General features: G+C 43.3%; 1 protein-coding gene across 1 annotated transcript in view; it reads right to left on the minus strand.

Annotated features, from left to right (window-relative positions):
• Window positions 1-25676, minus strand: part of rttn (rotatin) — a 57984-nt gene that overhangs the window by 26597 nt on the left and 5711 nt on the right. Inside the window, 22 exon segments of the mRNA XM_046292558.1 lie at window positions 4112-4256; window positions 5436-5678; window positions 8284-8475; window positions 8621-8686; window positions 8797-8893; window positions 9305-9422; window positions 9512-9600; window positions 9998-10097; window positions 13203-13374; window positions 16391-16530; window positions 17192-17308; window positions 17581-17706; window positions 17875-18001; window positions 18165-18277; window positions 18521-18733; window positions 18815-18982; window positions 19571-19686; window positions 19790-19983; window positions 20075-20249; window positions 20746-20896; window positions 25024-25138; window positions 25276-25366. Of these exon segments, the coding sequence (XP_046148514.1) occupies window positions 4112-4256; window positions 5436-5678; window positions 8284-8475; window positions 8621-8686; window positions 8797-8893; window positions 9305-9422; window positions 9512-9600; window positions 9998-10097; window positions 13203-13374; window positions 16391-16530; window positions 17192-17308; window positions 17581-17706; window positions 17875-18001; window positions 18165-18277; window positions 18521-18733; window positions 18815-18982; window positions 19571-19686; window positions 19790-19983; window positions 20075-20249; window positions 20746-20896; window positions 25024-25138; window positions 25276-25366 (3068 nt within the window).

Here is a 25676-nt window from a genome sequence, read left to right on the forward strand (position 1 = left end):
CACCCACCCATAGCTGTGCCCCTGCCCAGTCATGTGAAAACCATAGATTAGGGCCTAATTAATATATTTCAATTGACTGAATTCCATTTACAGTATGAACTGTAACTCAGTAAAAAAGAAAATGAAATAATTGAATGTTATATTTATTTATTTGTTCAGTATAATTAAGGTATTCAGAACGAACATGTATACTTTTCTCATTGAGTTTCAAGGTGATAGGTGCAGGTGCAGGGTAAAATATGATTTCAATAATAAAAACATACTAAAAGTATTTGGAGAAATGTGCTTTGGGGCTTGTCCCCCCCAAAATGAAAATGTGTCTTGAAGGCAACATTCATTTGCTTTGACTGTAGTGTTTCATTAGTACATGTGCATTTGCAGGACACAACAAAACACATTTGCCAAGGCAAGCATCACACAGTTCTTCCCACTAAATTCCCTTTCCCTTCTGTGTCTCACTTACTCAATTGCTTTCCGACGGCTCCCTCTAGAAACGCATGCTGCGTTTGCACACAAGATCCCATTAGGCCTACAGAAATAAATGATGGCATACAGAAGCTATATTCCTTGCCAAATGCCAACAATTTTATCATAGATTCTAAATGGACTGGTTGATTAAAGTAGGAAAATGTGTGTTCTAACAACAAGCTGCAGTTTGGGAATAATTGTGTCCCGTCTATTTTACCGCATGGGATACTTTGCAAACTACTAGAATTTAGAATTTGTTATGCTATAACCCCTCTAAACATACACAGGTTCCACACTGAAAATATACAGTTTGATAAGACAGAGTATTTTCATCAGAATCATTAAGCCCTACTTACAAAACATATAGTACCAGTCAAAGGTTTGGACACATCCTCATTCCAGGTTTTGTTTTTATTATTTTCTACATTTTAGAATAATAGTGAAGACATCAAAACTATGAAATAACACATATGGAATCAAGAGTGTGCAAAGCTGTCATCAAAGGCTACTTTTAAGAATCTAAAATATATTTTGATTTGTTCAACACTTTTTCGGTTACTTCTGGATTCCATGTGTTATTTCATAGTTTTGACGTCTTCACTATCATTCTACAACGTAGAAAGAAGAACCCTTGAGTAGGTGTGTCCAAACCTTTGACTGGTACTGTATGTCATGGCCCTAATTCATCAGCATGCAGTGTTCAATGTGGAATTGTTCATCCATTTAGAAAAATACAAAGAAAAGGCAGAAAATCCAACGTTTTTAGGCCGACATAGAAGAGAGAGATTTTGGTTTGTAACACTGAACATTTGTTTCTTTAAAACGTGCCAAACTAAGCCCTGTTTCAAATTAGCACGCTTTCAGAAAAACTGTTCCAGATGTGCAAGATGCGCATCCGTTCGCACTGGCAACTTTATTAATCTGGAAAATTATTCAGATCTATTTTATTCGGTTATATTAATTCATGGGGTTCTGTAGCTCAGTTGGTAGAGCATGGCGCTTGTAACGCCAGGGTAGTGGGTTCAATCCCCGGGACCACCCATACGTAGAATGTATGCACACATGACTGTAAGTCGCTTTGGATAAAAGCGTCTGCTAAATGGCATATATTATTATTATTATATTATGTGATCTGCTATAAAATAGGTGTGTCTTGATTAGGGTTGCACATTTTGGGGAATATTCAGAGATGGAAACTTTCCGTGGGAATTAACAGGAATATATGGGTATTAACGGGAATATGGGAATTTATACAATTTAAAATGTATATGTCTTTTGCATTGCATACATTTACCATATCATATGGAGACAGAAACAAACATTTTACCTTAACATAAGTTGACATAATTGGAAATGATTAAATCCTTCCAATAAAAATCATTTTAAAGAAATTGTTACGAATTGAACTTGAATTAAATAAGTTGACTATTCACAAGAGATGATTTCACTGAACAGCAAAATAAAGAAAATATTGAATGACCCCATCGCATCTCCCAAAAATGTTTTCAACATACATTTGTAAAATGAGAGTCTAGAAACTTAGCTTCAGTTGACTTCCTCTCAGGCCTCCATGTCTTCTCCCTGGACTTCCTCAATGTCCACCTCCTCCATCAGACTCTGAGGCCTCGTCTTTACTGTCACTTTCCAACCTTGTTGAGGATGGCTTGTTGTCAGGATCAAAAAGCCTAAAATTTGCCTGGATGGCCACCAATTTCTCAACCCTTGTATTGGTCAGCCTGTTGTGTGCTTTGGTGTGTGTGTTCCCAAACAAGGACCAGTTGCGCTCTGAGGTGTCTGATGTTGGTGGGAGTTGGAGGATGATGGAGGCAACAGGGGAAAGAGCCTCAGATTCACAAAGTCCCTTCAACCAGGTGGCTGATGAGATATGTTGGCACAATTGCCATATTGCATCTCCATCCCAAAGCCCTTGCTTGGAAGTGTACTTTGCCAGACTGCCAAGAACCTTGCCCTCATCCGTGGCGAGACACAGTAGTGATGACACCATAGGCCTTGTTGATCTCAGTACCAGACAGGATGCTCTTGCCAGCAGACTTGGGGTCCAACATGTACGCTGAAGCGTGTACGGGCTTCAGGCAGAAGTCGTCACGCTTTTTACTGCAGTTTCCTCTGCTTGGAGCAACAGTGTAGTGGGCAGGGCAGTACGGATTTCTTAACTTATATCTGCAAGCAGTCTGAACACCAGACAGGATGGCATTGTCTCCCTTAATCCGTGCAATGGCTACTGCTATAGGTTTCAGGAGTTTCGGACTGCTTATCACTCTCTCCCAAAATACATCATCCAGGAGGGCCCTCTTGATGGGGCTGTCCATATTGACAGACTGATATGGCCATTTCTTGGAGAGACTCCTTCCCCTTCAGGAGACTGTCAAACATGATGACAACACCACCTTAACAGGTGTTGCTGGGCAGCTTCAATGTGGTGCTCTTATTCTTCTCACTTTGCTTGGTGAGGTAGATTGCTGCTATAACTTGATGACCCTTCACATACCTTACCATTTCCTTGGCTCTCTTGTAGTCTATCCATTGTTTTCAGTGCCATGATGTCCTTGAGGAGTAGATTCAATGCATGAGCAGCACAGCCAATGGGTGTGATGTGAGGGTAGGACTCCTCCACTTTAGACCAAGCAGCCTTCATGTTCACAGCATTGTTTGTCACCAGTGCAAATGCCTTCTGTGGTCCAAGGTCATTGGTGACTGCCTTCAGCTCATCTGCAATGTAGAGACCGGGGTGTCTGTTGTCCCTTGTATCTGCTCTTGTAGAATACTGGTTGTGTGGTGGAGATGATGTAGTTAATTATTCCTTTCCCATTATTCCTTTTGACCACCCATCAGAGATGTTTGCAATACAGTATGCTTTCTCTATGATTTGCTTGACCTTCACTTGAACTCTGCATCCAGCAAATGAGTAGATAAAGCATGACTGGTTGGAGGGGTGTATGCTGGGTGAAGAACATTCAGAAATATCTTCCAATACACATTGCCTGTGAGCATCATCAGAGGTGAACCAGTTCCATACACAGCTCGAGAAAGACATTCATCAGCATCTCTCCGACTACGTTCCTCCATTGGGTCAAAAAAAATAATCTATGTTGTGGGTCCTGGTACTCTATTTTGGGGTTGTAATGTGATATTAATGCCTCTGTCCTTTGACAGTGTGTGATTTATACAGGCTCTACTTTGATAACTACACATCTCTGTGTATGGGGAGGACAAGCTTAACTGGATCGCTGGCACACACACATGCAAGCACCCACTCACCCTACAGTTTTAGGGGAAAAGATGGGGAGTGTGCCCAATGGTTCCCAACATGGGTTAATACAAGAAAGGAGATGAAGTCAGATTTACTGAGTAATGTTGATACACTAGACAAGTTTTCCTATTATAGTCCCTACTTCCCTCATCTCCTTTATGACGACACATAGGATAAGGCCTAGGACAAACCCTGAGAAGATAGGTTGAGGGCATTTTCCCAATAGGACTTATCATACTGCTTTCACCTAACCTGGGTTCAGATCAATGTAAAAGATGGAGATGAGACTAGGGAAAGGTAATGAAGCAAAGTGGACACGGATCTAGGTGATGAGGAAAGCAAACCTGGGGACCTACTGGTCCTAGTGCTGACCTGTTTGAGGAGTAGCTCCAGTATCCAGCGGAGGTCCTTGTCCTCGGACCCTAAATGGCTCTGTTTGAAGTAGGCGTTCAGGAACGCTATAACGTCCACCAGCAACCTCTCATCCTCCACACACGCTGGACGCACCTGCACAAACCTACAGACAGACAGAGGGAGAGAGAGACAGAATAATGGAGAATATGGATGATATCTTGAATTTTGGTGGACATACAACTGACCTGTAGAAATGATGAGTGCAGTAAAGCTGCTGAAAGTGCAGCATTGAATAATACAAAATGAAGGATTCATTTATTGCATAATTATACTGAAGAAACATATAAAACCAAACAAGTGTTGGTCCCATATTTGATGAGCTGGAATAAAAAAAGCACAAGAAGCTTATTTCTCTCAAATCTTGTGCACAAATTTGTTTACGTCCCTGTTAGTGAGCAGATTATCCATCCACCTGACAGGTGTACCTTGTGCTGGGAACAATAAAAGGCCACTCTAAAATGTGCACACAACACAATGCCACAGATGTCTCACGTTTTAAGGGAGCGTGTAACTGACATGCTGACTGCAGAAAGGACCACCAGAGCTGTTGCTAGAGAATTTAATGTTCATTTCTCAACCATTTTAGAGAATTTGGCAGTACGTTCAACCGGCCTCACATCCGCAGACCACCATCGCCTCATGTTTCAGCATAATAATAATAATAATAATAATAAATGCCATTTAGCAGACGCTTTTATCCAAAGCGACTTACAGTCATGTGTGCATACATTCTACGTATGGGTGGTCCCGGGAATCGAACCCAATACCCTGGCGTTACAAGCACCATGCTCTACCAACTGAGCATGATAATGCATGGACCCATGTTGCAAGGATCTGTACACAATTACTAGAAGCTGAAAATGTCCCAGTTCTTCCATGGCCTGCATACTGACCATACTGTCACCCATTGAGCATGTTTGGAATGCTCTGGATTGACAGCGTGTTACAGTTCCCGCCAATATCCAGCAACTTCGCACAGCCATTGAAGAGGAGTGGGACAACATTCCACAATCAACAGCCTGATCAACTATGTGAAGATGTGTTGCGCTGCATGAAGCAAATTATGGATAATGACTGGTTTCTGATCGACGCCCTACTTTTTTTTATGTATCTGTGACCAACAGATGCATATCTGTATTCCCAGTCATGTGAAATTCATACATGAGGGCCTAAGGAATTTATTTAAATTGACTGATTTCCTTATATGAACTATAACTCAGTAAAATCTTTGAAATTGTTCTGTCAGTATAGATAGTCTTCTAGTGTGTGTGTGTGTGTGTACCTTGCTATGGCGGGCTGCCAGGTGAGGGAACGGAGAGTGTCCCTGCAGCTGTGTGTGTGAGTGCCTGTGATGGCCATCCTGTCAATCAGCAAGTGGAGGCGGAGCCTGGAGAGTGCAGAGGTCACAGAGGCATGGCCTGCTGCCATGATGATGTCCTGGACGCAGTCCTGAAGGCTGCTGGGGAGGTGTGTTGCCCGTAATGACAGAACCTGCAACCCTGAAAGGCTCAGATCACCGTGGAAACTAGAGGAAAACAAGACAGTATTTGTTATTTTTTCTGCAAGCAATCAAAGTTCCCCTTTAGGGTCAATATAGTACTCATCTTGTGCATGTGACCGGACTAGGAAAAACTCCGGTCTAGTGATGTTATGTTATCTTGACCTTGTCTTTTTGGCTGTGATGAGAATGAGTGAACACATTCCTGTTAAGAAACCACCTGGGAAAGAGTCGAAGGGGAGAGAAGAATGTGGCGTGTAATAATTCAGTCGTTCTGATTCTGACTCTGTGTTGGATCAGAAGTTGTATTTCTACAGTGACAGGGGTGTCACATAAGAGCCCAATCACCCAGGCAGCACGGTGCCTTCCTAATTCTGTTCCCAGGGACTTTTGATGAGCCGTCTTCCAGACGTGCCTTGTCACTCCACACAGGAAGTGTCCTGTGTCTGGAACAGCAGGGGATTGTGGGTAGTTCTGCATGACTCATCACTAAAAAGCTGTGTGGCAGCCTAGTTTACACCGGAGAACCAGAGGAGTAGCCTACGAAGCAGGTCTGAGGAGTTAACTTTGATCAACTGAGTTCAACTCGGGCTAAACGGTCATACAAGTGGCTCACACCTGATACATTTCTATGGCAATGAATCGTTCAGAACTAACCTGCTCCAGGGAGGGCTATCTCACAGCTAACTCCATCTGCTCTGAATTAATTAAATCAGATTCCCTCCTTCTTGCAAAGATTGCATCATCATATCCATCATTTGAGGAAGAAGACAGATTCAATATTTATTAATCAAAAAGTATTTTGGGGTGTTAAAACATAATGTTAAAATATATAACATTACACAATGACAGAAAAAAAATGAAACTTCACGCAATGTAGTCCTAACATTTTTTAAGTTATTAAAGATCAAATTTTATGTGTCACTTACACATGGTTAGCAGATGTTAATGCAAGTGTGATACTGTGATACAGCCTGACGGGATGCTCTCGATTGTGAATCTGTAAAGATTTGTCAGGGTTTTGGGTGACAAGCCAAATTTCTTCAGCCTCCTGAGGTTGAAGAGGCACTGTTGAGCCTTCTTCACCACACTGTCTGTGTGAGTGGACCATTTCAGTTTGTCTGTGATGTGTACTCCCTCTGCTGTTTCTCGAAGTCCACGATAATCTCCTTTGATTTGTTGACTTGAGTAAGCGGTTGTTTTCCTGACACCACACTCCGAGTGCCCTCACCTCCTCCCTGTAGGCTGTCTAGTTGTTGTTGGTAATCAAGCCCACGCCTGTTGTGCTGTCTGCAAACTTGATAATTTAGTTGGAGGCGTGGATGAACAGGAGTACAGGTGGAGGCTGAACACACACCACTGTGTTGAGGGTCAGTGAAGTGGAGATGTTGTTTCCTACCTTCACCACCAGGGGGCAGCCCGTCAGAGTCCAGGACCCAATTGCACAGGGCGGGGTTGAGACCCAGGGCCTCCTGATGGGCTTGGAGGGCATCAATGGTGATGAATGCTGAGCTATAGTCAATGAACAGCATTCTTACATAGGTATTCCTTTTGCCTAGATGGGATATGGCAGTGTGCAGTGTGATGGCGATTGCGTCATCTGTGGACCTGTTGGGGCGGTATGCAAACTGAAGTGGGAAGTGAGTGCTACAGTCATTTAGTTCAGTTATCTTTGCCTTCTTGGGTACAGAAACAATGGTGGCCATCTTAAAGCATGTGGGACAACATACTGGGAGAGGGAGTGATTGAAAATATCCGTAAACACAGCCAGCCAGCTAGTCCGAGCATGCTCTGAGGACTATTTAGACATACAAAAGTATTGATAGGAGTAGGGGGAAAAGGTGCTCGTATACTGATAAGCACACATAAGACGGCATTAACGATAAGCAATCAAATCAAGGCGGCACTTCTAGAAGCCTATTTCACACAAGAGCCTACTGAATTTGCAAAATAACTTTTCTTAAATTTTTATTTCGGCACAAATTAAGTGTCACTGACTCATCCATGGATTGATGTTTCAGCATTGTCTCAATGATGAGTTCGGTGTTGGACTAGCCTTGTGTGACATGCACGCACAGTTACCAGCCAGCTAGAGTTAACGGCAGGGTGACGAGTAATATTCACTGTCGTAGTACGGATAAAGACTGAGCTGGAATGTGAAGACTTTTGACTGATTCCAGCTAGCTACAGTATCTTCATGAAGCACCTTGACATTTCATTGAAAAAGAACTGTAGTACTCACCCGAGAGGATGAGCAGCAGTTATCATTTTCTTTCTAATTTACTTCGATGTCAGTCTGCATTAAGACAGTGATAGTTTTGTGCATGATAGTGACACCTGAATTGATCCATTGTTGAGTTGTATACCTCTGGTGTGATTAGTTATGTTAAAAGAGGAACGGTGAGGCTTCCTCATCTGTTGTCTGCATTAGGTTACATAACAAAAATGAAGACTGATGGATCAGACGCCTCAGATCTTTAGCAGTTCAACAGAAACTGTCTGCAACTCTTCCCCAGAACGTTCCAGTAATCAATGTAGCTAGTGAACAATCTCAATTAACGTCCTTGGTAAAAATGATGGTCAACAAAAACAAACTTGACATCCGAGGTGCATAAGGTGTGATGTGACTTACTCGGCGACATCACTGCGGATCCCACGGAGCTCCTCCAAGAGGTTATCTATCCCAGAATGCCATGCAGTGTTCCAGGCCAGCTGCAGGGTCTCCTTGGCGGGGGTCAGGGAGAGGAGGTCAGAGTAGGGGGGCAGGACGGAGCAGTAGGGGCTCACCGCATGGTGGGACGCGGCCTGGAACGGTAGGCTGTACCTGGGGAGGGAGAGGAGGGGGAGAGAGAGGATGGTAGAGCATGTAGTTACTAGATATAACACCATTCATATGTAAATAGACAGACTGACATCAATAGAAAAAGTAAATATTGATGACTATGAATAAAGTTAGGCTACTTCATTACCTTCGTATGACAGACACAGGGAGAGAGAACGGTGAGAGAGCCACGTCGGAGCTGGAATTGTCCGACCTGATTAGGTAAAACAATAAAATGCTTTACCACATCTTTGCTCTGTAGGAAATAGTGCTAAAATCAAAAGCAAACAAATTAATTCAAATGAGAGCGGGAAGAACACTTACCACACTTCTACTGTGGCAATCTCATCAAAGAGCAGCAGACACATCAACACAGCCGCCTCACTAACATCACCTTTATTCTCCTTGACAAGCAATGAAGCTAACAGGATAAACAAACAATTAGAAAACGTTCAGTGATTAGCAGTGGTGAACGCACACTCAGTTGATTCCAGTGAGGGTTTAGCTATGTGATTGTTTAACCTTGTGAAGGCCTTTTTGAGAGGTGCAACAGAATGTGTTTACCAATGTGAACGTCTAGGTCCTGTGAACATGCCTCTAAAACTGTACAATATAATACCTTTATTGAATGAGTTGTGATGTGAATTAACTCCAGGGCAGTGTTAAACTGTTCAAACGTTACTCGCTGAGTTGTAAATGCAAAGTTATCCCTCAGCTGGGCAACGAAATGAGTTTACCTGTGCCCGAGTGAATGAGTTGTGTGTGAACGTCACTCAGAGCAGTGTGATAGAGTTGGACTGTGATGGTTGCTACACGAGGGTTGGGAACGTACCCCTGAGCAGAGTGATGAGGAGGGGGGTCTTCTCAGCCAGAAGATGCCTCAGGGAGGGGTCTGCATACACCAGCTTTCTCAGAATACACACACACGGCTCCAACAGGCAGTCCATGCTCTGGAGGAAGAACACACACACACGTTAACACAGCAAACATAGACAAACATACACATTCATAGACAAGCTGATCTGCGAGGTCTTTTCACCTTCCTGTGGTCGTTCACACTCTCTGTGATGAAGCAGATCACTTTATCTGTTACACCAAGACTCTTCAACACTGGGTGCATTGCTGTTTCTATGGAGAAAATAGATTGAAAGTAATAAATTAACAATAGGCCTATCAATAATACAAAATGAAGTGTTGTCTGCCTAACAATGCTAGACCCTAAGAATACATGGAATTTGCATATTTTTCCTTTCTCAAGTTACTTCTATTATTTATCCTAAACATATGGTGGTGGGTAGCAGCATACGCCTTTGCAAAAACACGGAAAGCTTTTCTTTGTGTGACTATTCGCACAAAACAACTTTATTTTCTTTCCGAACCATTTTGATGTTGTAGGTCAACGCTAACCAAGCTTAGGAGAGTTATGTCTAGTGTTACACCCTTTTCCCCCCAAAAATTTTTTTTATCTACATATTCTTTGCTAATCCTAAAAGCATTGTGTGGAGGATATGAAGCGCTACATCACCCTGTAGGACGACAGCCAGTTGTTCTGCTGCTGACCTCCTGAGGGTCAGGTCAACAGTGTCAGAGGTAAAGATGCTGAACAGCTTCTCCACTGACTCCACCTATGGTCATAAAGAAATAAACAACTAACAGTAAGAACCATTTAACCCAGTGGTACACTACACGATTTGGCCTCGATGTAGCGGTCCCAGACACGTTTTTTTTTAGATCGGAAAGAAAAATCCCCATGTCGTTGCCTACTCGGGGCGAGCGGGCGTCACCGACGCTCGTTTGATGTGAGCGAGTCAGACACGCCATCTGAGGGCTACTGATCCCGTCTTTGAGTAGTCCCAGACGTACCGATATTTTCAAACATACTTGATTTTATCGGCACAACATCTGCAATGCTCTTGTAGTGTGAGATTTGCAAAGACAAGTTTTGAGAATGTGATCAGCAAATAGCCAATGAGAGCTTGCCAAAGAGCCTGCTTTGAGCCACAGCTCGTTCTAGCTTCATTAACAATCTAATCCAGGGCCATGCACAGGGGGCATGTGCTCAAAAATAAAATGAATATCTTGAAATTCATAACACACCAAATGCCTCTGTAGCAAAAACATCTATATATTTTTTTAGCATGGGCCTATTTATTTATGCAATATGTAAAATAGGGACCTTGAAGCCACACCTATGTGGAGCGCAGGCCAGGTACATGTACCTACTTGAAGCAGCAAGACAGAGAAACCAGACACAAATAAAGACAATGAAGAACTCGACAAAACTGCTAAATAGAATGAAATAAACCAAAGCATCTTGATCATATGTGTTACAGTTTTTTAGCTCTCCAAACAACGTTTCCACTTTGAGAATGTAATAATATATGGTCTGAATGAACAGAAATGACCGCAACCAAACATTGTAGATTACTTGAATTGAGGAGATTAATGATAACATCAAGACTAAATGTATATGAGATATGGAGTGGGGAATTGATCAGCATTAACAGCCAATTGATATAAAGAAACGATGAGTGCACATGAATTTGGCTGGGGTCAGCGGACATTCTTGGAGAGAGACCAGCCTAGCGCATCTTCGCCACACAACAACACTCATCATCACAAATTGTAAACTAGCTACAGTATATGCATAGTCTATGCATAGTCACTTCACCCCTACCTACATGTACAAATGACCTCAACTAGCCTGTACCCCCGTATATATTCTCGTTATTGTATTGTGTTACTTTATTTAGCAAATATTTTAAATCTATTTCTTGAACTGCATTGTTGGTTAAGGGCTTGTAAGTAAGCATTTCACAGTACTGTCTACACCTGTTGTATTCGGCCCATGTGACAAATAACATTTGATTTGATTTATATATACACAATAATATGTGGACACCCCTTCAAATGAGTAGATTCTGCTATTTCAGCTACACCAGTTGCTGACAGGTGTATACAATCGCTCAGCTGTGAAGTGGTAGGCCACACAAGCTCACAGAACGGAACCGCATAGTGAGTAAAAATAGTCTGTCCTCTCACTACACTCACTACCGAGGTCCAAATGGCCTCTGGAAGAACTGTTCGTTGGGCACTTCATGAAATGGGTTTCCATGGCAGAGCAGCCACACACAAGCCTAAGATGACCATGTGTAATACCATGTGTCGGCTGGAGCGGCGTAAAACTCGCCGCCATTGGACTCCGGAGCAGTGGAAACGCATTCTCTGGAGAGATGAATCACACTTCACCATCTGGCAGTCCGATGGACGAATCTGGGTTTCGCGGATGCCAGGAGAACACCACCTGACCCAATGCATAGTGCCAACTGTAAAATTTGGTGGAGGAGGAATAACGGTCTGGGCTGTTTTTCATGGTTCGGCCTAGGTAACTTAGTTCCAGTGAAGGGAAATCTTAATGCTACCGCATGCAATAACATTCTGGACGATTCTGTGCTTCCAACTTTGTGGCAACAGTTTGGGGAAGGCCCTTTCCTGTTTCAGCATGACAATACCACTATGCACAAAGCGAGGTCCATACAGAAATTGTTTGTCGAGATCGGTATGGAAGAACTTGACTGGCCTGCAAAGAGCCCTGACCTCAACCCCAGCAAACACCTTTGGGATGAATGGGAACGCCGACTGCGAGCCAGGCCTAATCACCCAACATTAGTACCCGACCTCACGAATGCTCGTGGATGAATGGAAGCAAGTCCCCGCAGCAACATCGAGTGGAGGATATTATAACAGCAAAGGGGGAACAAACTCCATATTAATGCCCATGATTTTGGAATGAGATGTTCGACGAGCAGGTGTCCACATGCACTACATGACAAAAAGTAGTTGCAGTGCCGCCTAAAGACATTAACGACATCGGAAAAGAGGGTGGGCTGTCAGCTGATCAATGATGTTGATTGATTTAAATCTGCGAGTTAGATTGATTTTATTGATTCAAATTTACCTCTTCATGTCTTTCTGCCTCTCTCTGCTGTGCATATCAGCCAACAAGACCGAAGTACTGATGATATAGGCTAAAGCAAGTGTCATCAAGTGTTAATCAAATGTTATGCTGCTGTGGCAGTACTGTTGATATTTAAACTAGGTAGTTAGCTACACACACACGACCAGAGACCGCAACTCTCAAGCCATGCATGTTTCCATACTGGGCACATGCAATATCCGTACAGGGCAGACTGGGAAATAGGCACAACCAGGAGCGAGCAAGCTAGGTACAGGGCAGATCAACAGGCTCAGACAATGGACGGGGTAGGTGGAGGCGAACTCCATGACGACTTGCAGGCAGTGGGTTCTGAACAACAATGACACTTTCATCCGTACTGTTTTGTATCATTTTGGCAGAAATCACACAAAAAGGGCCCTTTGGAGACTGGAAGGGCAAAATGGCATTCGGTCTGCACAGGTAGAGCCCTATCTGGGCACTGCCTGATCGAATCACATCACACTGTTTTGGTAAGACAATGGAGAATCCTTACGAGCAAGTGAATAATGTGTGTGTGACCCCCTGTCTGCGCCAGATCGTTTAGTGTGCGCACCACTACATTGGCAAGACAACAAAAAAAATACATGAAAGACATCGGTTTAATGTGAGAGGCTGAGCGATGTTAAGATTTACACTCTGCATTAGGGTATAGTCTGTCACATAACTATACATCTGTACCTACAACGGGATAAAGGCCAACGTTGTCTGCATGTCGCTGCCCGTCAATCCATACCTTAAGGAAGGATCGGTCGCTGCTGTCCAGGTTGATGTCCAGTGCATTGTTGAGACAGAAGAGGGAGGGGAGAGAGGAGAGGATAGGACCCTCCAGGGTTGGTCTGACTGTAGTAGCCCCCTCTACACTGGTCAGGTGGGGAAGAAGGTGTTGGACTGCTGCAGCTCGGACCCTGCAATCACACCAAATACTCAGAGGTATGGGACTGTAGGTCATCAATCAATCAACCTATTAATCAATCGATATATCAGTGTTTTTCCTGGGATTTTTTTTAGCAGCGGCAAACAAATTTCCTTCAATTCTACATATTTTGCCATGGGGCTGAGAAAAAAATTGCAGTTTCAAAGCTAATTTCCTGTAATTCTATATATTTTGCCATGAGGTGGAGAGAACATTTGACAGTTTTAAAGCAAGTTTCCTGCAATTCTACACATTTTGCCAGGGGCTGGGAGAAAAATTGCAGTTTCAAAGCAAATTCCCTACAATTCTCCACATTTTGCCATGGGGGCAAAGATAAATTGTGGAGTTTTAAAGCTAGTTTCCTGCTATTCTCCACATTTTCCCATGGCTTATGCCGTGTTCGTATGCCATCAAACATTTGAACAAAATCAGCAGTGGGCCGCTGCTAAATACATAGAGGGGAAAATCTGACCAAGCATTCAAATAATCAATCTCTGTTCTTTCTGGGTCTATGAATCAGTCAAAGATACAGGACTTTCATATACAACTAATACATGCTCCATACAACACTGAGGAGCTAACTGAGTACACAGCACAATAAAGAGAGTAAATATACATATTCATACAAAAGCAGTATAGACAGACAGGGACTGTGTGGAGAAGATAGCCGTTATCCATAACCATTACAAAGAGCCCCCCAGCCAGAGACAGAGTTGAGTCCATCAGCTTATAACAAGTGACAGGAGTAATATGCCCATCAACATCAACACACAGTGTTGGAAAACAGAATAGCTAAACACTGAGACAGTTGTCTGGTTTTACAACGCCCTCGAGAGTCGATGTCAAATTCAGTTGACAGTTTCAAAAAGTAGACACACACTCAGACAAATTGGCCTTTTCCCCTCACATGCACACGTGCACCAGAGTATGTGAGCGGAGCTAGGACCGGAGCTAAGAGCTGGGCCCAGCACACATTTGTAGTCTACTTGATGGCTGCTATAGCCCCTTGATTTAGCTACTGTCATGGAGTTCACTACATTCTTTCATAAAGAAACCGATAAAAACACACAGGTGCAAAATCAAGGTGACTTACAAAGATGGAGGACCAAGAGAGAAGGTGGTGATGTCGTGTCCACAACTAAAGAATCATTGTGGAATCTAAAAAGACTCGTATCCCAAAAGCATGATGGAGTACTTACTATGCGCACGTTAAAAGAAAAGAACGAGGTGGATAGATAACTGAGTGTGTCATTGTAGCAAAGTATTCATAAGCAAAACAATCTGCTTAGTTCGTTTTTGTTATATTATCTATAGGCCATAATTGATTTTGGCACAACAGGCCTGGCATATTCCCACGTTCAAGGAGCTTTCCTCTTTGATTGGGTTATTTTGCTTACAAACCATTAGGCCTACCTATAGAAAAATAAAACAACTCTGCATCTCTGCCCAGCTTGGCAAGAGGGGCCAAAAGGGTGTTTAACATTCCCAGTGGCTCTGTGAAGAAGATATTCTCCGCTGCTGACCTGCACTCCAGGCACCATCGCCTGAGCCTGAAGCCATAGACTAGCCAAAACTCATGTTTCTCAAAATGAATTCAAAGGAACTAATAAGTCATCTTTCATTAAATTTGTATTTAATTCTAAGTAAGTCACAGCCTAAATGCACAATTTATAGACTACAATGATTTAATACAATGAAATATTGTTTAAATGCTGAGTGCTTTAAGTCCCTACCAGCCTATTGGGTCAAACTTGCAAATGCCTAACAATGCATTTCTTTGTAGTCTATAGCCATGAAATAACTGGAAGAACATAGCCAAAATCATTTATATCCGTTGCTTCTTAGGATCCCTGTCTGGCTCCTGACCTATTTAGAGTGTTGATATGCTGTTTAATATGACATGTAGCCTATTTGAAATGTGTACTTCTTACATTCACCTTTTCATGTTTATTCAAATACTTTTCATTCAAATCATATGGGTTGGTTTCAATACTTGAAACCCTTATGGTAAGTCCATGTCATCACAAAAATAGATGGGTTTTGGTTAAACTGTGATTTTAATGAACGGAGCGAATTTGGAGCGGCAGTCTTTCAGTGCACAAGCACCTCTCCATGAGCGTGATTTCCAACCGCTTAAATACTCTGGCGTGCACACACACACACACACACACACACACACACACACACACACACACACACACACACACACACACACACACACACACACACACACACACACACACACACACACACACACACACACACACACACACACACACACACACACACAGAGAAATCGTCTAAGGTAAACTGTTGGAATCATAGAAATAGAATAATAATTCTAAATGTATTGGTGGAATACAACGGGCACTTGGAATGCAGTTTTGTTTGGCAAGACAAGGGAGGAGATGGTTGTGACAACGTAGGAACCAAAGTGTTGGTAAGTGTTTTCCATGAGACCCTAATTAGATTGAAATAGGCACATTCCACAAACAATGCTGATGTGCTCCACCACTGGTACCGCCCTGTATTAGAGTAAAAGTTTGCTAGCAAGATTTGCTACATCTCAGCGGAGTTAGTTAGCCAGCTAGCTAGCTAGCGATTAGCATTAGGGGCTAACTCACTTTTTTTGGGCACAACAACTAACTAGTAAAATATGTAGATGCAAAGAGGAAAGCTGCGTCGTTCTTGTTGGGAAAAATCCTTTGACTGCATGCTGTTATTTGGTCAATGAACTTAGAGAATCTCGAGCTCAAGGAACTGCATGCTTGAGTGACAGGGGGAGGGGCTTGGCATGTGTGGGGTTGGGAAACGGCCAAAAGAGGAGAGACAGAGAGAGAACTCTGTCAAGTCGAGAAATAAATCAAAAGTTGAAAACAATGGAAGTTACAGATGGCTAAGTGCAAATTTCAATACTGCAATTTCGATTAAAATGGGATTAATCGTGCAGCCCTACCACACACAAACACAGAGAAACAGTCCCCTACTACACAGACACGCTCACTTACGCCGGCTCCTTAGTGAAGAGTAGTCGTAGCGCAGCTCTCAACTTGGCTGTGTTTGGAAACACGCCGTCTCTCACCTCGTTCGACACTTCACTTATCAGAAGAACACAGTTTCCCAGTGCATCCTCTGTGCCTGCGTAACTCTACACACACACACACACACACACACACACACACACACACACACACACACACACACACACACACACACACACACACACACACACACACACACACACACACACACACACACACACACACACACACACACACACACACACACACACACACACACACACACACACACACACACTAAGATCTGGGAATTCCAGCTGAGCACAACAGTAAATAAATATGCATCACCGTGATTAGAGAATGTTTCATCTGGTTTCTACAGACGTGACAGGCTCAGAGACGAAAGGCTGCAAATTAAATCAAACTTGACGACCTTGTCAAGAGCCCATACATATTCATGTTCAATTGTCTGGATTTCAGTTGCTTCAAACACCAACGTTTAATAAAAAGCTTGCTTTTCTTGGTAAAAACTGTTACAATATCCCAGAATATGCAAATGAGCAGATAACTAAATATTGCTTGGCAGCAGCTCCATATGGGGCACTGTACTCAGACGGATGCAGACGTTTCACTTTGATTGTTATTTTCTGAAAAGGTGCAATCCCACTAGGCATTTTCCCTTCCAAAGTACTACATAAAAAGGTAAAAATTGTTTTTCACTTCATGAGCTCTCAATGTTTATAACCAATGTATGCCAAACATTGAGTGTGTGTGGTGTGTACACAGTACCTGTAATATGGGGATGACTGGGTAAAGTGCCTGGTTGAACCTGTCCCATGTTGATGCTGTCATCATTAATGGGCACTTCAGCAGGAAGAGCAGAATATCCTTGGCAGCAGAGTTTACCTATAGATCACACATCAACTCCTGAACCCACAGCAAGCAGTATAACAATACATCTTTTTCACAAGCCACCCAACTGTTTCTTGTCCATTTATCCTTCATTTAGCCATTGAGAATAAATTGTGTTTTGCAATAATGACCTTTTAAAAAAGTGGTTCAGTGCTGTATGTCTAGAGCAACTTCTACACATTGTCAACATTTTATATGACCTTAGACAAACCCTTGAGAAGCAGATTGATTTGTCACTAAACAACACATGCGTGTGCACACACTACCTTCCCAATTGGGTCCTGGAGTCCAAATGCGCTGATCTGGTAGAGGACTTTGGGGTGAAGGAGGAAATTAACCCCACTACAGACTGACGACACGGGCTTGACCACATTCTGAACCCCCAGACACTCCTAAGGGGTCAAAAGTGAACAACATGCTTACCAGATGACCTCGCATGAAGAGGTGAAAGGTCAGAAGCATTAGCAATGTTATGATATCGTTGTCCTACCAAACATCTGTTAAGTGCCAGCATTACCAGATTACCGATCGTATTGAATAGATCTATGGGTTGACCTCACCTTGACTACATTGAGGGTGCAGGTGTAGGTCTCAGTCTTCACAGGGAGGAGGGGATGGGTCAGAAGCTTCAGTAGAACCCTCTGGCTCTCTGTCTGGAGCAGCGGACTGGCCTGCTCAAACTTCCACCTGATGATACAACCACAAATAAGACAATGTGTTAATGAATCAATGAATCCATTCCTTGATTTGATTTGATTCCTCAAATGAGTTATGAGCAGTATTGATCTTACAGAAAGGGGACTTCTCAATCTACAATAAATAGAGGTAGTAGTGGTAATAGATATCTTACAAGTAGGAGCAGATGTGGATGCACTCCTTGACAATAGGTAGGTGTTGGTGGTATGGAAGGCCATCTATGGCCTGGTCTGCCAGCTCCAGTAATTCAAGCCAGTTCTTATCTCCCTGTAGAGGAATATAAACAAACTCCTTAACATTGTACTCAGGTGCAACAGTAAAACATGTAAGCTCAGTCTTTTTTGTAATATCTACATTATCTTCCAGCAAAAACACCCATATTTTACTCATTTAACATTTACATTTACTCCTCTTCGGGGAGGATCCTCTCATGGTTTTTGGTTGCACCTGGTATTACGTTGGTTGAGCACCTACTACTCCTTTCCAAACGAGCCTCCTCTATCTCAGTACCTGTTGCTGCGTCTCCTTAAGAAACATGCAGGTGGACTCCATCCAGAGAGCAGCACGGCTGGTCCTCCTGTAGAGGTCATGGCCTTCAGGGTTCACCTGCTCCAGGTAGGCCACCGCAGCCTCCGCCATGCTGGGATAAGCCAAGCTGAAGGGCCGGTCCAGACACAGAGACAAGAGGACTGCCACAGCACTCTCCGGGAGATTACCACTGGCCTGGAGAGGAGAAACGTATCTGTTTGGTTAGGGTTAGTCATGCAGCTCAAAAAGTACTGTGGCAAAAAATAACAAAGACACCTTCTCCAGGGGCAGGATGGTCTGCAGCAGTCTGATGGTGAAGACGGCTGTGGCTACGTAGGCCAGTCTGTGCTGGACCAATGAACTCTCAGGGCAGTCTGAGGAACAGCTCTCATGATAGGTCATGATGTCACCCAGTGTCTCCATGGTAATCTTCAGCTTCTCCCTCTGAAAACAACACAAACCATAATCAATCAATCAATCAATCATGAACCCTCTCCCTGTAAAACACAAGCCAAGAACAGCACAGACACCAGCAGAGGGCAGCAGAAACCCAGGCCAGACTAAAAAGTCTTTGGGGAGCCCTGAAGAAGCCTGGCAGTGACACAGCAAGCTAGTCTCCAGCTAAAGATGACAAAACAGCATGGACCCTGGGCTGCTCGGGGGTCCTATTAAACAGCTGGGGGAAAGGAGGACAAGCGAGGGCCTTGGCTTGACAAGAGCGTACATCTCCTTACAGAGAGGCAGGCACTCTTAACAGGAAACAAATAACAAATGACTCTACATGGTCAAATCTGTATGAGTGAATGTTGTGACCCAAAGAACAGTACAGGATTCTATCTGAAAAGTGTCACTTTTCATGCATGTTGCAGAACGACATCATGTTCATTATACACTCACTGTGGAAAATGTGTAATATTTGTACATTTGTGCTCTGCTTATCTTCACTGTGAGGCTGCTAGTTAATGTCTGCTAGCTAGTGTCAATGGATCAGTAAATATTCAGATATTAATACTGAGGGGTGTTGTGACTTGCCAGCTCCATCCCCACCAGGCTGGTGTCATCCCAGACCAGATCACACACACCATCTCTCAGCAGGACCACCGCCTCACACAGCAGCTCACACACACCCCGGAACACACGCACGCCGTCTGGGGGAAGATAACATTTTTGTTCATTAATAATGTTGGCTGAAAAACCTTCACATAGTCAGAGAGAAAGAACACACAGGCAAAAAAAATCTCTCACTCCTACCTGTCCTGAGCAGTGGTATGGCATGCTCCATGGTGGCCACAGTAAACTGGGCCAGGCTGAGCTGCTGGAGCTGCAGCATGAGGACGTCCTCCACCCCCAGATCAGGCAGCTCTAGTTGGGCTGCGTCTGCAGGCGAGGGGGCGGTCTGCCTGGAGGCCTGAGCTGCAGCTCCACCTCTCTGAGAGCTACTGCTGCTGTGAGGCAAGCGGTAAAAAAATGAGTCAATTAGAAATGTCCGGACTGACTGTAAAAATAACACCGACAACCACACCAACAGACACACACCTGTTGGAGGCAGCATCCCCATCTTGGCCGTCCCCTCTGGGTCTTTGGCCGTTACGCCCCACCACAGAGGGCCGAGGAAAGCACTCTCCTCCTGGGGACGAGGCCAGGGAGCGCTGGGCCCCCCCCCCGTGCACCTCCTGGGAGTAAGACAGTGACGAGTTCTGGGACACTGGGTCTACAGAGGAGAACGCAAGATGGAGGGAAAGAGAAAATAATCATCATCATCATTAGTTGCCTAGAATTTGCCTTTGCTGCATAACAATAATAATAAAGACACTGGAGTAGAAAACCTCTACTCTTAGATAAGTGCCATGGGATCCGTAGGAAAGGATGAGGTCTGACTCTGATCAAAGAGAATTAGACTACAAATAGGACCTGGCGCAATGAAGTTAGATAAGAAAAATAACAAGAGAGTTCTTCATAAGTGAGATGCACTCTGATCTGAGAGTTACTCAGACACATGGGACCCAGCAGGACACAATGTCTGAGCAGAAATTAATTTTAGCTGCCAAGTGATAATTGGTATGTCTGAATCACACACTAAATCTGTGCCAAGTCGTGAAAGTAAATCCGCATAGGCGTAATAACTATAAAGCTATCTCGGCCTTAAATTATATTCTTAACTCTTTTTCTGATTAAATAAAAATGTAATAATCCAGATGTAATCCAACCTTCCTTTGCGGAGTAGAAGCTGGGGTCTCTGTGGAAACGAAGTCTCCTCCTCAGCCCCACACACAGCTGCTGTAGACAGGCCACTGCCTGCAGTCTCAGGTAGCCTGCCTCACTCTCACCTGGAGTCAGCCTCAGGATGGACAGGAGGTTCTGGAACACGGGAAAATCAGAGAATAAGGATCAAACTTATGGTATATGGTCAAACTTACATTAAAACAGAGTACCTAAGACGGAGTAGGATAAATTTCACCCACTAGGAGTCCGCAAAGGTAATTGCAGGGGGTCCGCAAAAATATACACTGCATTCTGAAAGTATTCAGACCCCTTGACTTTCTCCACATTTTTTTGCTTTACAGCCTTATTCTAAAATATATTAAATATGTGTACTCCTCCTCAAACTACACACAATATCTCATAATGACAAAGCAAAAACAGGTTCTTAGAATTTTTTATAATTTTTTAAAATATATATTTTTAAATATTACATTTACATAAGTATTCAGACCCTTTACTCAGTACTTTGTTGCACATTTCGCAGCAATTACAGCCTCAAGTCCTCTTGGATATGACTTAGAATATGTGGACAACTACAAATAGCTAGGTGTCTAATTAGACTGTAAACTCTCCTTCCAGACTCTCATTAAACATCTCCAATCCAAAATTACATCTAGAATGGCTTCCTATTTCGCAACAAAGCGTCCTTCACTCATGCTGCCATATATACCCTCGTAAAACGGACTATCCTACCGATCCTTGACTTTGGCGATGTCATTTACAAAATAGCCTCCAACACTCTACTCAGCAAACTGGATGTAGTCCATCACAGTGCCATCCGTTTTGTCACCAAAGCCCCATATACTACCCACCACTGCGACCTGTATGCTCTCGTTAGCTGGCCCTTGCTTCATATTCGTCGCCAAACCCACTGGCTCCAGGTCATCTATAAGTCTTTGTTAGGTAAAGCCCCGCCTTATCTCAGCTCACTGGTCACCATAGCAGCACCCACCCGTAGCATGCACTCCAGCAGGTATTTCACTGGTCACCCCCAAAGCCAACTCCTCGTTTGGCCGCCTTTCCTTCCAGTTCTCTGCTGCCAATGACTGGAACGAATTGCAAAAATCAAAAGCTGGACATCTATCACTCCAGTGTTTAATTGCTACATTGTAATTATTTCGACACTATGTCCTATTTATAGCCTTACCTCCCTAATCTTAATACATTTGCACACACTGTATATAGATTTTTCTATTGTGTTATTGACTGTATGTTTGTTTATCCCATGTGTAACTGTGTTGTTTGTGTCGCACTGCTTTGCTCTACCATGGCCAGGTCGCAGTTGTAAATGAGAACTTGTTCTCAACTGGCCTACCTGGTTAAATAAAGGTGAAATAAAAAATTTAAATGACGCTACAACCTTGCCACATCTATACTTGGGGAGTTTCTTCCATTCTTCTCTGCAGATCCTTTCAAGCTCTGTCAGTTTGGATGGGGAGCGTCACTACACAGCTATTTTCAGGTCTCTCCAGATATGTTCGATAGGGTTTAAGTCCGGGCTCCGGTTTGGCCACTCAAGAACATTCAGAGAATTGTTCTGAAGCCACTCCTGCGTTGTCTTGGCTGTGTGCTTAGGGTCGTTGTCCTGTTAGAAGATGAACCTTCTCCCCAGTCTGGGGTCCTGAGCACTCAAGCAAGTTTTCATTAAGTATCTCTGTACTTTGCTCTGTTCATCTTTCCCTCGAGCCTGACTAGTCTCCCAATCCCTGCCGCTGAAAAATATCCCCACAGCATGATGCTGCCTCAACCATGTTTTACTGTAGAGATGGTGGCAAGTTTACTCCAGACTTAAGGACTTGCATTCAGGCCAAAATGTTCAATCTGGGTTTCATCAGACCAGAGAATCTTGTTTCTCATGGTCTGAGAGTCTTTAGGTGGCTTTCGTCTGGCCACTCTACCATAAAGGCCTGATTGGTGGAGTGCTGCAGAGAAGGTTGTCCTTCTGGAAGGTTCTCCCATCTCCAGAGGACCTCTGGAGCTCTGTCAGAGTGACCATCAGGTTCTTGGTCACCTCCCTGACCAAGGCCATTGTCCCCCGATTGAATCACCAAACTGAGCAAACCTCTTCCATTTAAGAATGAGGAGGCCACTGTGCTCTTGAGGACCTTCAATGCTGAAAACCCTTCCCCAGATCTGTGCCGTAACACAATCCTGTCTCAGAGCTCTACGGACAATACCTTCGACCTCATGGCTTGGTTTTTGCTCGGACAACGCACTGTCAACTGTTGGCCCTTATATAGACAGGTGTGTGCCTTTATAAATCATGTTCAATCAATGTCATTTTCCATAGGTGGACGCCAATCAAAATTGTAGAAACATCTCAAGGATGATCAATGAAAACAAGATGCACCTGAGCTAAATTTCTCATCTCATAGCAAAGGTTCAGAATATTTATGTAAATAAAGCATCTGCTTTTCAATTTTAATAAATGTGCAAAAATGTCTAAAAATCTGATTTTGCTATGTCATTATGGGGCATTGTGTATAAATTGATGAGGAATATTTTTAATTTAATCCGTTTTAGAATAATTTTGAAAAAGGGAAGGGGTCTGAATACACATACACACACACACACACACAGTACCAGTCAAAAGTGTGGACACACCTACTCAGTAAAGACATCAAAACTATGAAATAACACACATGGAATCATGTAGTAACCAAAAAGTGTAAAATCAAAATATATTTTAGATTCTTCAAAGTGGCCGCCCTTTGCCTTGATTACAGTTTTGCACACTCTTGACATTCTCTCAACCAGCTTCACCTGGAATGCTTTTCCAACAGTCTTGAAGGAGTTTCCACATATGCTGAGCACTTGTTGGCTGCTTTTCCTTCACTCTGTGGTCCAACTCATCCCAAACCATCGCAAATGGGTTGAGGTCAGATGATTGTGGAGGCCAGTTCATCTGATGCAGCACTCCATTACTCTCCTTCTTAGTCAAATAGCCCTTGCAGTCTGGAGGTGTGGTGGGTCATTGACCTATAGAAAAACTGATTATAGTTCCACTAAGCGCAAACCAGATGGGATGGTGTATCGCTGCAGAATGCTGTGGTAGCCATGCTGGTTAAGTATGCCTTGATTTCTAAATATAAATCAAGCACCCCAACATCATCACACCTCCTCCTCCATGCTTCACAGTGGGAACCACACATGCAGAGTTAATTTGTTCATCTACTCTCCGTCTCACTAACACCCTACGGTTGGAACCAAAAATCTCAAATTTGAACTCATCAGACCAAAGGACAGATTTCCACCGGTCTTGGCCCAAGCAAGTCTCGTATTATTATTGGTGTCCTTTAGTAGTGGTTTCTTTGCATCAATTTACAGTCTCCTCTGAACAGTTGATGCTGAGATGTGTCTGTTACTTGAACTCTGTGAATCATTTATTTGGGCTGCAATTAGGTGGTGAAAGTAGGAAACAACACCTCCACTTCGCTGATCCTCAACACTGGGGCCCCACAAGGGTGCATGCTCAGTCACCTCCTGTACTCCCTGTTCATCCACGACTGCGTGGCCACGCATGCCTCCAACTCAAATCATCAAGTTTGCAGACGACACAACAGTAGTAGAATTGATTACCAACAATGACGAGACAGCCTACAAGGAGGAGGTGAGGGCTCTGGGAGTGTGGTGCCAGGAAAATATATTTTTTCAATTCTGGCAGCTCTAAAACTAAAAATAATAACAAATATGCTGGAGAAAACAGTGGCCCTGTGTCCCCTTATGCGGATTTCAGCTTTAAGTCAGGTTTAAGGCATGTAAGTTAGGGTTAGGATGCGTTCAGATGCTCTCCGTCAATGACAATATACGACAGAACAGCAATGGCAAACAGTTCAGTTTATAACCATTCATGAAAGAGTGATTGTACCGATTGAACACTTCCAGCTCAGAAAGGCCAGCTCAGAAAGGCCCAGAAACAATAGGTTGATATACAGTAGGAGCTGTAAATAACACAACACTAAATAAAAGACAACCTAGAATTCAGTTATTGGAGTTGGCATATGTCTCCTGTTCAGATTCACTGCCTTCTGTTGTTAGCTAATGATGTCATGGCTCTAAATACCAGCGATTCAATCCATCTAGTAGCTCCTATCGACCCTGTGGAGGCCCAGGCCACAGGTGGTGGCTGGTCATCTATTTGGCACTATTTGGCCATACTGGAAAAGAACAGGATAACCGAGTGTTCTTTCTTACCACAAATGAAAACGTATAAAGTATCTTGCCTGCACGATACTGGGACGCTGGAGAAATATCTCAGCCGGGAAGTCCTGCATGATGACGTCACGTAGGAGCTCACACGTGGTCCTCACCAAGTTGTGGTTGTTACTCCTTAGAGAACTGGTAAAACAAAACAATAATAGATAACGTAGCTTATTCCAATTACATAAACATAGTTAAACAACTATATTTAAAAATCACATTAACACCCTGAAGAGAGGGAAATCTCTGCTCAACAAAGTTCTGATGAGACCAACCTCTCATTGGATGACAATATGTGTTGGTCTGTTGTGGTCAAAGCCAACCAGGGAAATGTAGAAAACTTCAGACATCCAACGGAGTTATTCACTGCAAATAGACATCAGAAATTGGCACATTTTATTTTATATCACCTTTATTTAACCAGGTAGGCCAGTTGAGAACATGTTCTCATTTACAACTGCAAACCGGCCAAGATAAAGCAAAGGACTGCGACAAAAACAATAGCACAGATTTCCACGTAAGCAAATGTACAGCCAATAACACAATAGAAAAATCTATGTACAGTGTGTGCAAATGTAGAAGAGTAGGGAGGTAAGGCAATAAACAGGCCATAAAGGCGAAATAATTACAATTTCCAACACTGAAGTGATAGATGTGTAGATGATGATGTGCAAGT

The sequence above is a fragment of the Oncorhynchus gorbuscha genome, linkage group LG12, assembly GCF_021184085.1.
Source record: "Oncorhynchus gorbuscha isolate QuinsamMale2020 ecotype Even-year linkage group LG12, OgorEven_v1.0, whole genome shotgun sequence".
In the NCBI taxonomy this organism is placed as follows: domain Eukaryota; kingdom Metazoa; phylum Chordata; class Actinopteri; order Salmoniformes; family Salmonidae; genus Oncorhynchus; species Oncorhynchus gorbuscha.